The sequence below is a fragment of the Nicotiana sylvestris genome, chromosome 7 (genome assembly GCF_000393655.2).
Source record: "Nicotiana sylvestris chromosome 7, ASM39365v2, whole genome shotgun sequence".
Lineage (NCBI taxonomy): Eukaryota > Viridiplantae > Streptophyta > Magnoliopsida > Solanales > Solanaceae > Nicotiana > Nicotiana sylvestris.
Window position 1 is genome coordinate 114,137,897 of NC_091063.1, and position 12,416 is coordinate 114,150,312.

At 37.5% G+C, this 12,416-nt stretch overlaps 1 protein-coding gene across 1 annotated transcript; it reads left to right on the plus strand.

The window, feature by feature from the left end:
* The first annotated feature begins 1,214 nt into the window (after positions 1–1,214).
* LOC104244471 (protein SMAX1-LIKE 6-like) lies at positions 1,215–7,410 on the plus strand. The gene is made up of 3 exons (XM_009799901.2): positions 1,215–2,762; positions 5,011–5,254; positions 5,364–7,410. The coding sequence occupies exons 1-3, from the start codon at positions 1,576–1,578 to the stop codon at positions 7,188–7,190; spliced, it is 3,258 nt and encodes a 1,085-aa protein (XP_009798203.1). The 5' UTR covers positions 1,215–1,575; the 3' UTR covers positions 7,191–7,410.
* Positions 7,411–12,416: the final 5,006 nt, after the last annotated feature.

Genomic DNA, 12,416 nt, shown 5'->3' on the forward strand with positions numbered 1-12,416 from the left:
TTTTCTAGTTCATGATCATGCTTTTATGCTTTATTTATTAGCCAAATAAGTGTCTTACATTTTAAGACTTTTAAGTTTGTTGTACTTGTTTTATGTCACTTGAACTATATAATTAAATAAGGGTAATACATGTACTAACTTTTCATCTCGTATAAATAGGAGTCTTTGTAATAGTTGGAGATCATCTAATTTTTAACTTAGTTCTCTTGGAAAAACTCTCGTGTAATAAAATGTCTTCTTCTAACTTAGTCCCTTATAGTTTCTTCCTAAAAAATATGGGGATATAACTGATTTATATTAAAGTGTAGAGTCTCAAAATACTTTATTAGTTGAAGAAGATTGATCTAGTAGTTGAGGAAGATTACTCTAGTAGTTGAGGAAGATTGCTTTAGTCACTGAGAAAGATTTCTTTAGTAGTTGTTGCATCAGGAGTGCAAAAGTTTTCTAAGTTCGTTGTTGACGACCTAGTTGTGGCAAGGGACGCCTTTTGTGAGCCTCCAGCACTCCATTGTAGGAAGACTTTTGTGCGAATAATTCAGCCGTTGCTAAGGTAATTCAACTGTTGCTAAGGTAATTCAATCTCTACTGAGGTAATTCAATATCTACGAAGGTAATCAAATCTCTACTCTAGTAATTCAATTTTTACTCTAGTAATTTAATCCTTACTATACTATTTTACTGATCTCTCTAACTTCCGGTACTCCACTCACTCCCTGTGGTGTCAGAGTCATGAAGAAGAGCTAGTGTATAAACTATGTTAAAAAAAAATAATACTAATAATAGACTATGCTGCCACTGTAAGGAAAAAAAATATGACTATATAAAAATATGACTATATAAATGAGTGCAATATAGAGTGCTAGGATGTACATATGTTAAAATCTCTCTATTTGAAATTTGAAAAATGTAGCAAAAGATAGTCATTCATTATTCATTCTATCTTTCTTCCTTTTCACCTTTCTACCTTATCAAATGAAATCTTTAGGAATAGAAACTTTGATTTGACCTCTTTCCACTAGTGATCCCTCTATCTTTGTGTGGAAAAGCTTGATGCTGACCTTGGTGCTGCTATATTGTGTTTCATTCATGGTCCCATTTCTCTTATCTACTAGTGGACACGGCATCTCATGTCTCTTCTCCCTCACCCCCAGTAAATAGCCACCATAAATCCAAATTCTACTCAGTAAAATTGCCATAAATCTATAAAAGCAGTGGAAAAGATGTTTCTTCTTTTGAAATGTTTACAACAGAATTTATACCCCCATTTTCGTCTCCCTCTGCACCTTTTGTCACTGTGTCCTTTCCATTATCAATACTTTGGCCCACCTCATAATAATTATAAAAAGGAAATTCCTCTCTTTCTATCTCTAAAAGCTGCTTCAATAAATATTTCCAAAAGTTGCTGAAATGTACACTCTTGGAATTTTTTACTATTTCCTTCAATCTTTGCTTCAAGAAAAAGGAAATATCATTATTTTAACAAACTACTGAATGTTTTTTCAATAGTGTCACGGAGTCGTCATACGTATATATATATATATATATATTAATAGGAGTTTGGTAGGCTTACCGGCGATGCCAACGCCGGTGAGCACAGCCAGGCAATGCTTGACGGAGGATGCGGCGCGTGCACTTGACGACGCGGTGGCTGTCGCTCGTCGCCGGAGCCACGCGCAGACTACCTCTCTCCACGCTGTATCCGCTCTCCTTGCACTTCCATCGTCTAGCCTCCGCGACGCGTGTGCACGTGCTCGCAGCTGCGCGTACTCGCCGCGGCTGCAATTCAGGGCCTTGGAACTCAGCGTCAGTGTTTCTCTCGATCGTTTGCCAACGGCCAAAACCCTAGATGAGCCGCCTATCTCGAACTCTCTCATGGCAGCAATCAAGCGCTCACAAGCTAACCAAAGAAGGCACCCTGATACTTTCCACATCTATCAACAACTTCAGCAACAGAATACCTCCAACTTCTCCATTTCCACTCTTAAAGTTGAGCTGAAGCATTTTATACTATCGATTTTGGATGACCCGATTGTGAGTCGGGTTTTCGGGGAAGCGGGTTTTCGGAGTTGTGATATAAAGCTCGCAATTCTGAATCCACCCGCCATTTCTAGGTTTTCCAAGACGACGCGTTGCCCGCCTCTGTTTCTTTGTACTTTAACCGATTCGGAGAACAACCGTGGGTTTAACTTCCCATTTTCTGGCGTTCCCAAAACGGTGAATAATGATGAGAATTCTAGAAGAATCGGGGAGATTCTTGTGAAGAAAGAGTGTAGAAATCCATTGTTAATCGGGATTTGTGCAAGTGATGCACTTTGCAGCTTCACTGATTGTGTACAGAAGGGTAAAAGTGGTGTCTTGCCTGATGAAATTAAAGGGCTGAGTGTAATTTGTGTTGAAAAGGAGATTTCAGAGTTCATAGGCGGAGGTGGGAGTGAAGAAATGATGAGCTTGAAGTTTAAGGAAGTAAGTGATGCTGTGGAGTGTTGTACAGCGGCAGGTGCTGGGATTATAGTGAATTATGGGGATCTGAAGGAGTTTGTTGATGATGATGAAGAGTCACTGGAGTCGGTGAAATACGTGGTTTCCAGGTTCACTAAAATAGTGGAAGATTATAGCGGGAAATTGTGGTTGGTTGGAGCAGCAGCAAGTTATGACATTTATATGAAGTTTTTGGGTCGGTTCCCCACAATTCAAAAGGACTGGAATTTACATCTCCTGCCCATTACTGCATCATCCACTCCAGGACTACCTTCCAAATCCAGGTGGGTTCTTCTATTGTATTCCCCTTTAGGACATATTATTATAATGCTTTAGTACAGCATATGAGAGTTTTTTTTAAATGTCTGACAAAGTCACAAATTCTTTAATACACTTGACTTGAAACAATTTAAATATGGTTGTACCTAAACAGAGTTATGAAATGTCATAAAGTTGAACTAATAATGTTAAGTTTTTGAGATCTATTAAGTCAACCGTGAAATTTTGTCATTTGGGACTCTGGATGTGAGCTGCTTGAGAACCGTGAATGCAAAAGATGAATCCTATGTTATTCTTTGTGTTTTGGTTTTGGAAGCTTGATGCGATATATGGGATTGTAATTTTGACACCATCTTGGGGCGATTTTAATAAAATGATTCTATGACTTATCAAGTACGAGTAGTAATAATGTTTTTCTATTATAATGTTTTATTATGTGCAGAATCTCTACTTGAGGCACGTACAGGTTTTCCACTGTTTCTGCTGGCTGGTAGTTGATAAATTTATTAGAAGTTACCTGAAGTATTTTATTTACTAGCATAATTTATTGAGTGTAGATCCACTTCTAGATGGATTTTCCACTGTGCAATCTCATCTAGTCCAAAAGAAGTTTTCTTTGGACGTACCTCATAACTCCAGAATCTGTTTGAATGTTTATCCTGCATTCATTCGGCCTTACCACAATTTTTGTTATTACTATGTTTGTACCGTCACAAGCGGTTGCAGATTAAACTGTTTTCTGCAGTAGTTGATTGGTTGTAGAGTATCTCTTTGCTTCTTAGCCTTGTACATATCTGATGTAATCACCATTTCTTGAAATGTCAAGAGTAGGTTAACTTGTACAAGTTTTATGCCATTTAGAGGGTTGGGGGTTTTTGGGGGGGTGGGGCTTTTTAGCTTTGGTATTGGCGTCAGCATTAAATATTGGTATCTTAAACTCTCTTTTCGAATTTTGCGTTATGAATATGTAGATGTATGTCTAACTTAACCTTTCACTTCTTTAATGACTCAGTATTAGAAGTAAGGAGTAGGACATAATAAAATGCAAAGCAGGATAAATGTCAAAGCATATCTCTTTTCCTCTAATGAAAGAAAACAATGTGCGTAATCAGGAAAGGGGATGCAACATGTCATAAATGACCAAGCATTTCGCCTTTCTTGATTACAAATCCGTAGGCTCTTTTACATGTTGCTTAATTGCAAGAGCAGCCTGACGAAGAATAAAGGAAACATAGGGAAGGACTATGTAAACTTAAACATCTTATCCCATATTTTCTGTCCTCAATTTTTTTTTCTTTAAGCATAAACATACGAGCTTCTTTTATTACAACTTACTTGGTACGCTAAAAATCATATGTAGTTCTATCTTTTTCCCTTTATTTAATTTATTAATTTTTTCTATAATATAGATTCCCTTTATTAGCTAGACTAAGTTATGTACTGGGTACACTGTGTTTTCCATCACTTCCCTTCTTGAAAAAGTTAAAGCTGAACATTTGTTAAGTATTGCACGAGCCAGATAAAAGAATCAAGCATAGTTTTTTTTTTTTTTTTTAAATACTTATGATGTAGCAGTAGCTGCTCTGGTTTTGGGCCGACAGTAATAGAGAACACATGTGATGACATGGTCTAGCATATGTAAAGACGAGGGTTCAAATCCAGATGATAAGTTTGGTTTGCAGTCTGCAATGTTTAGAACACCATAGACTGTCCTCCCAATGTTTCCATTTTGTAGGTATGTGAACATTGTCTCCTCTCAGTTGATCTGTTGCAGTGTTTACTAGGTGTATGTGAACACCATAGTCCCTGTTTGTTTGGTACATAACAGAAACATCTTAGTTTAAGCTTTGAGCCTTAAAGTCTAGATTTTTGACTGTGCCTCAAGTTTGATCTTTATTGAAACTTTAACCTTTAGCTGTGGATTCTTTTAAGGGTTCTGTCACAGTAATAACATGATCGTATAGTTTTTCGTGCACTCAACAAATTAAACAACCCTATGCTTTATTCTGCGGTGTCTGTCCAAAGAAGTTCCTTTTCTTTTTTTCCTTTTTTCTTTACTGAATCCCCGTTCTTTCTTTAATACACCTAGTAAAAGCGCTCCTGAGATTTCTTAATTTGATTCTGAGTGGTTTGTGCTGATTTAGTGCTGATTTAGTGCATATGCTAAGAGGTTAATTGTATAAGATTGTGTGCATCTTAGCTTCTGACTTTCTGTGTGCATTAATTCTTATGGTCGGGTACTGCTATTTGCAGCTTGATGAGGTCATTTGTTCCGCTTGGCGGGTTCTTTCCCACAGCATCCGAGTTTGAAAACTCGTGCAGAAACAAAAATGAATCTACAGCTCGATGCAACCTTTGCAATGAAAAGTATGAGCAAGAAGTTTCCACTACGCTGAGAGGAACAACTGGTTCAGTCGCTGATGAGCATGCAACACATTTATCTTCTTGGTTACAAAAGGCTGAATGTGGTCCAAGCAGGGGACTAGTTGGGGTAGAGGTGTGTCATTCAGTGTCCAATTCTTTTGCTTTTCATGTGATCATAGTTACATTATGGTTAACTGAGCTAGTAACTCTCAGTAAAGATGTGCTCTGTCAATTCAGTGCAGGCCAATGAAGACAACAGTTTATTAAATGCCAGACTGGTGGGATTGCAAAAGAAGTGGAATGATATATGCCAGCGTCTTCATCACATACATCCATTTCAACCAGATGCTCTTCAAGCCAGGTCACATCTTCCCAGTTTTGGTATCTTTCAGAGTTGTGCTGCTGCGGTTGAAAGCAGCAATAAAGGTTCATTGTTGGATGCAAGATTTACTAATCAAAGTTGTATATTATCAGACTTGCAAAACACCTCCATGACCCAAAAGAACATGTCAAAATCAATCGTTTCTGAAGGTGAATCTGATTCCCAAGCTGAACTACTGGCTCAGAGTTTGGAAACACAGCAGCTGAAGAAGCAAAATATCTGGACCCCTTCCCCTCATGCTCCACATGATCTGAGCCTGCCCCTTGATCATACATCATCAGCTTCAAATGCTTCCGTTAGCACGGACCTGGGGTTGGGAACCATCTATGTATCCACTGAGAGAGAGCTGTGGAAACCCAGCTTTCAGGAGCACCAGGATCGCCTTAATTACTTTTCAGGATCAGTTTCTTCTGCTTCTTCTGTTCCTCTGTTAGACAATAAGTTGGATGCAAAAGACTTTAAGAACCTCTATAAAGCTCTTTCTGAACATGTATGTTGGCAAGAGGAAGCCATTTATGCCATTAGTCAGACTGTCTCCCGTTGCAGAAGTGGAAATGGAAGGCGTCATGGCTCTAGCAAAGGAAATAATATATGGCTCAGCTTCCTTGGTCCTGACAAAGTGGGGAAGCATAAAATTGCCAAAGCTCTTGCTGAGAAAGTCTTTGGTTGCAGCGATAGCTTGCTCTCTGTGGATCTGAGCTCTAGTGATGGGAGTAGCTACTCAAATTCTCTCTTTAACCATCAAGATACAAGAAACGGTTACATGAATCTTAGGGGAAAGACAGTTGTCGACTACATTGTTGAGGAGTTAAGCAAGAAGCGTTGCTCTCTTGTGCTTCTTGAAAACGTAGAAAAGGCTGATTTTCTTGTTCAGAATAGTTTGTCTCACTCTATCAGAACTGGTAAATTTTTGAACTTGCACGGGAAGGAAATCAGCATCAATAACATGATTTTTGTGATTACCTCAAATTCGGCAAAAGTTACTAAAGATTTCTTTTTGAGTCCTGAGTTTTCAGAAGAGAATATATTAGCAGCCAAAAACTTGCAGATGCAGATAGCAATTGGATCTGGCAATGTAAATAGGATTAGAGTGAAGGATACGAATTTGTGGATTACTTCAGGGGACGGAACATCAGAATCTTTCCCTGCATATAAAAGAAAGCAGACTGACTCGAACAATGGCAAGCTGTTTCAAATGCCGAAACGTGTGTGCACCATCCCGAAATCTTCTCTTGATTTGAATTTGCCTGTGGAAGAGATGGAAGAGGAGAATCAACGTGATGAGTGTGACCGTGACTCTGGCTCTGAAGGTTCAAAAGCATGGTTGGAGGAAATCTTGGAGCAAATGGACGATAATGTGGTCTTCAAGCCATTTGATTTTGGTGCTCTGGCTGAGAAAATTTTGAAGGAAGTCAACTTCAACCTCCAGGAGATTGTTGGAGTGGATATCAAGCTGGAGATCGACTCAGAAGTAATGGTGCAGATACTTGCCGCTGCTTGGTTATCTGACAGAAAGGAAGCTGTCAAGGATTGGGTTGACAAGGTTCTATGCAGGAGCTTTATGGAGGTCCGAAGCAGGTTCCAACATATTGCTGATAGTTCCATAAGATTAGTTAACTGTCAAGGCATTGCTGTAGAAGACCAGGCTCCCGGAATTCACCTTCCAGCTAAAATAACTGTAGACTGATTTTTGGTCAGGTATGTGTTCTAATGTACAAATGCCGTCAATAGAATTTTGCGTGTTTAAGTGCTCTTTGTGCATATATTCCTGTAATCTTGTTCATCCGTCTCCAATTGTGTATTGTTGTATCTTCTAGAATTAGATTATTTCTCGTAATCTTTGTACCCGGAAGCATCCGTATTTGTATCCCAGACCCTTAAGTAATTTGGTTTCTCCCAGTTGAAAACTTTGACTTTTTTCGTTTTTGGGAAAAGCTAGGTATATGTATCATCTATGTATGTTTGCTTACTGGAGCATAAACAAAAAATAAAAATAAAAATGAAAGGCATTGCAAAGACTAATGCGGTTATTTTGGGCTTGCTTAATTTTTACTATTACTGCACTGCATCTATGAACCCCTTGTCAGTTTTCCTGTTTGTTTACCCTCCCTTTCCTTTGCTTTGTTTGCATTTGATATTTTTGACATTTATGAATATTATTCTGGCGCTCATAATAAAGAGCAAACGCAATATTCTTCTTAAAAGTTTTAACCAAAGAACTGAAGGCTTGAAGGTTGTGAGACTGCACTCCTCAAGTGTACTAGTCGATTAAGTCTGGAACACCTGCTAGATACGAGTATGGTAGATCAAAATGAACCAGCTCCTCGATGATAAGGGTCCTGTTAAAGCCCAGTGTACTTCACATGGCCCTACTGAAAAGTAACATGAAAATTACGTGACTCCGGAGGGTTGGATCCAAATCCATGCACCAAACTAGTATCAATATCTCAAAAACCAATCATCAATGCGCACGGAATGTACCATTGTGCCAAAATCACAATAACCGCATGAAATATCCTATCATGCCAATCTCAGTTCATATCAGAGAATCATATGCAGAGATGTATGCATATGAACAAGAAATAAGCATGTGTGATACATATGGGCAATGACATAAACATGTAGAATATACTACAATTACAACATGTAATCCATCATGCAAAATAGTCCATCATGTCCAAATAAAGAATCAAAAGCCTAAATATGATTTCTAGAATGAATAAAATCGCTCAAGTAACTATACACGCAAGTAAGGCGTAAACAAGAAGATACATATCTCACACACGACATAAAGAAGCCTAAAATCTACCTCAAACGTGGTATATTCTTGGCATTCACATATACGCTCGTCACCTTGCATATACATCATCCCTAAACACGTAATACTTTGCATATAAGTCCATTTTATAAATAAAAAAAGTCCTCAAATCGAGGTTAGTCAGGATACTTACCTCGTCCAAAATATGCTTCAACCTTCCAAATGCCTTTTCCTCTATCCTTGACCTCTAAATGCTCCAAATCTAGCCAAAGAATACTCAACGAGATCAAATAAATCTTTAGAATCAGCCTCAACCAATAAAGCTTCGATCTTTAATCAAATCTTTAAAGTCAACAAAAAACCAACTCGGATCCACATGGTAAAGGTTCAGAATAAAATTGGATCTCGTTGACCCATAACTGTACGAGTCCAAATATGTGATTCGCTTCCAAATTCGACTTCAAATCGTTGTCAAATCCACAAATTATACTTTCTTAACTTCCATGTAAAAAATCATCGTTTCTTCTTTTAGATTCCTTGATTTGGAGCCAAAATTAATGATATATGCATGCAAAAATTATAGATCTAGGTTAGGATTCCTCATTCCAATAATGTAGATGAAATTTCCCTCAGAAATCTCCTAAATCCGAGTTGTATAACTCCCAAAATAATAAAATGAAGGTATGTATAAATTGGGGTTATAAAAGAAAGCTGAATTTTCAACAATGAAGCTCCGCAAAGTGGTCTGCGCGACACGAGACCATAGGCTAGCCCATCTGAGGCCGCGTCTGGGGTTCATGTGACGCGAGACCATAGATGAGCCTGTATAATATGGTGCAACACCTTTTTCACTCAAAAACTTTTCCGAACACTTCGAAACTCACATGAGGTTCTCGAGACCTCGTCCAAGCATCATAACTAGTCCTTATACCCCATATGAACTTGTCCAAGTATTCAAGACATATTCGGAAACATCACAACTAAGAATCAAGATCCAAACCAAATTATAAACTCTCTTACGTTTTTCAAGTTTCAACGTTCGCAAGATACGTCTCCATCACATCTGAGCTTTTCCGGTGTTAAACCGAACTTCGTATAAGTCCGAAATCATTATACGAACATATTGGATCCTTCCATTCACTAATCCGAGCTCGTAATGGATACTACAATTCACATGTTTTTTTTTGGTGTTTAGCTGGAAAATCAAATGACTTTCCGTTGCTTTTTTCTTGATGTTTTCTTTTTGCCAGAGTTTTCTCCCATTGTTGACCTGTTCTTTCTACGTGTATGTCGTTTGTATATCACGTGTATCTCATGTATATAATATTAATACACATGTCACACGCAAAATATACTCACTTGTATATCATTGTATTTACTTGTAGTTCTTGTGTATTGTCACTATATGTAAAGTAATACATAGGTCATAAAGTAGCAGATGTACACCAAACATACACAAAAATACAATGAGATACACTGCATATACATTCATTTTCACCTTCAAAATCACCACCACAAAAGTACCATAAACCACCATTATCGCCATTCACTCCACCATAAAAATATAAAAATCACTTTCATATTAATAAAAGGGGGAAGAAGAAAAGAGGTTCATTCTAGATCTAGACAGGTTTATTTCCCAACAGAGGAACTGTTGCTGGTAAATCACCGCAAGCCGCGAAGGAGGAGAAGAAATCTGAAGCGAGGAAACCATTGCGTTTAGTCGCCAAGTGCATCACAAAGAAGGTGTAATGCCAATTTTATTAAAGCAAATATAAGGTAAAAAGAGGTCAAGAGATTTATAATGCCAATCCACCCTGCATTGTTGATTGTCCAACTTTTAAGACTAAAAAAAGTGTCATAAGATGATTAAAATTCCTTCATATTTGAAAAGAGTTTTTAGGTTCGAACTTTATAAAAGAAAAACTTTTCGAGAATACTAATACTCCTCCTCAGTGAATTTGTTCGACGCAAATTTAAATTAGTTGGGTAAGTAAATTTTTATCACTAAATGTCTAAAGCAAGTAAAGCTTTTAAATGTGTTGTTGATACTTTATAGTATAATATATTCCAGATACTGTATTTGAGGCAGTTGTCCGAATTCGTTATGATATGCAACTGAATCAAGTTCTTGCTAATAGTAAAAAGAGGGGGTAAAACATGAAGGTTGTTCTTATTTTACTAGAGGGGTTTGAATTAGCTCCTCTGGATCGTATCGCTCAAAAGAACCAAATTCGATTATTATTATGAAAAAAATAAAATTATGAAAACTTCTTTGTCTTATTTAGACCCTTATGAAAATATGCATTACATACCCTTTTTCTACGAGATGTTGGGAATCCCGTTGAGTTCATATATGCTTTTATGTTGACAACTCAATTCATTCAATTACTACATGGGTGATTCTGTCTAATATATTTAAATAAAATGTCATGCAATTTGTATTTCCATTTTTCTTCTGTCATACTGCATTCTATTACGAAACAATTCTTATTTGCAAAACAATTTTAATTAAAAAGTATTACTTAGTTACATTTGTATTTTGATATTTGAAGAGACTTATAAATTAGTTATCACGTTTGTTTTCTAAAAGTCAAATTGGGAATATTTTACTAGAATTTTTCAATGTTTTATTTCTTCATTTTAATAAGAGAAAAATTGTAACTTACAATTAATTTTGTATAACCCGATTATTTACCTCTTGTTTGAAAAAGAAATAAGCTTGTTCCTTATTTAGTTCAAACTGTTAGTCAAATCAATCATCAATAAATCGTAAAGTGGCAAACAATGTGACTCATACAAGAAATTTGTTTAAAGAAGGAATGTAATAAAGTTATACCGAGATTCACGACTGACTTCCTCTACAAAGTAGTAAAATAAGATGCGAGAAAGCCATGCCTTTAGAACAAGAAGGTTTTGATTCTGGGAGATGGAGCTCTAGAAGTGAAGTTCCACAAAGTATTGGTTTTCTGCCACTGAGACTGAACATCCACTTGTTTTTGGTGATTTGCACCTCGAAACACACCTTAGAAAAGAAAATTGAAGTTTCATTGAAAGAATGAAAATAATAGTCTGAGCATCCAATGCAAAAGCAGCCTTTAATTCTCTTGTTTCGTCGTGCCCCCCCCCCCCCCCCCAAGCACCCCTCGGCTCAGGGAAAACCAAAAAATGTCTTTCGTTTTCCACCCTTAGTTGGCCCTTGCCGCCTTCCCGACCTGCCTACTCGGGTCTTGTATGGATATGTAGGAAGGGGTGCTCCTAGGTGTGTGTAGGGGTTGTGTTTATTCGCAAGAAAGGATTCCTCGTCAAGTAAGTTTGGAGGGTATGGACACACTTGCGCGAATTCGGGTAACGACTACAAGGGAGAAAAAAGTTGACGGACTACGAATCGTCATATTTGACCTTTGAAAAGATGTGCCTCGCCTTGGTGTGGGCTAGGTAGAGGCTCCGACTTGCGCTTGCTTTGCATAGGCTCGCGTTGGTGGTAACTAAATGTAGAGAGAAGAAAATCCTTAGGTTGACCAAAGATAGGAAAATCTACTCTATCTATTGATACATGAAAGGTTGTTGAACCCTCGAATATGTTCGAAGATCTCGAAATGATCTTTCAGTTCGGGGAAGAATTCGCACAATTTTGTTTCCATCGAGAATTGAATTGACTTTTTCCTTATGTCGATTGGAGAATCTAACAATGACATTAATATGGATATTCTTACAAAAAAATTAAACATTCCGTGCCCTCGAAGAGTGCTTTGTCGTGCTAGGTCACTAATTTCCAAAAGAAGATGCCATTGTTTGATGAGAAATAAAAAGGAATATCGAAAATTCGAGTGACTGAAGCTAAAGCAACTACTTTCGAAGTAACAGAAAGAAAAGCAACGACTGGAGTGGGAGAGTCAGAGTCGAAAAGAGGATTCTTTACTTCTTTCTCTCATTCAAAACCGTGCATGAGACTTTCATCTCACATGCCTCCTAAGTGATAAAAGAAAGAAGAACCCATTTTCTTTCTTTTTTTGATTACCTTCCTCGCGTATGTATAAGACCGAATCCATTCGATTTATAAAAAGGATTACTAATCCTTAACTTTTCGAGGAATCCTTTATCAGTGGTTGTGAGTGATTGATTTTTTCAATCTTTTTCGACCTTGGTTTCGTA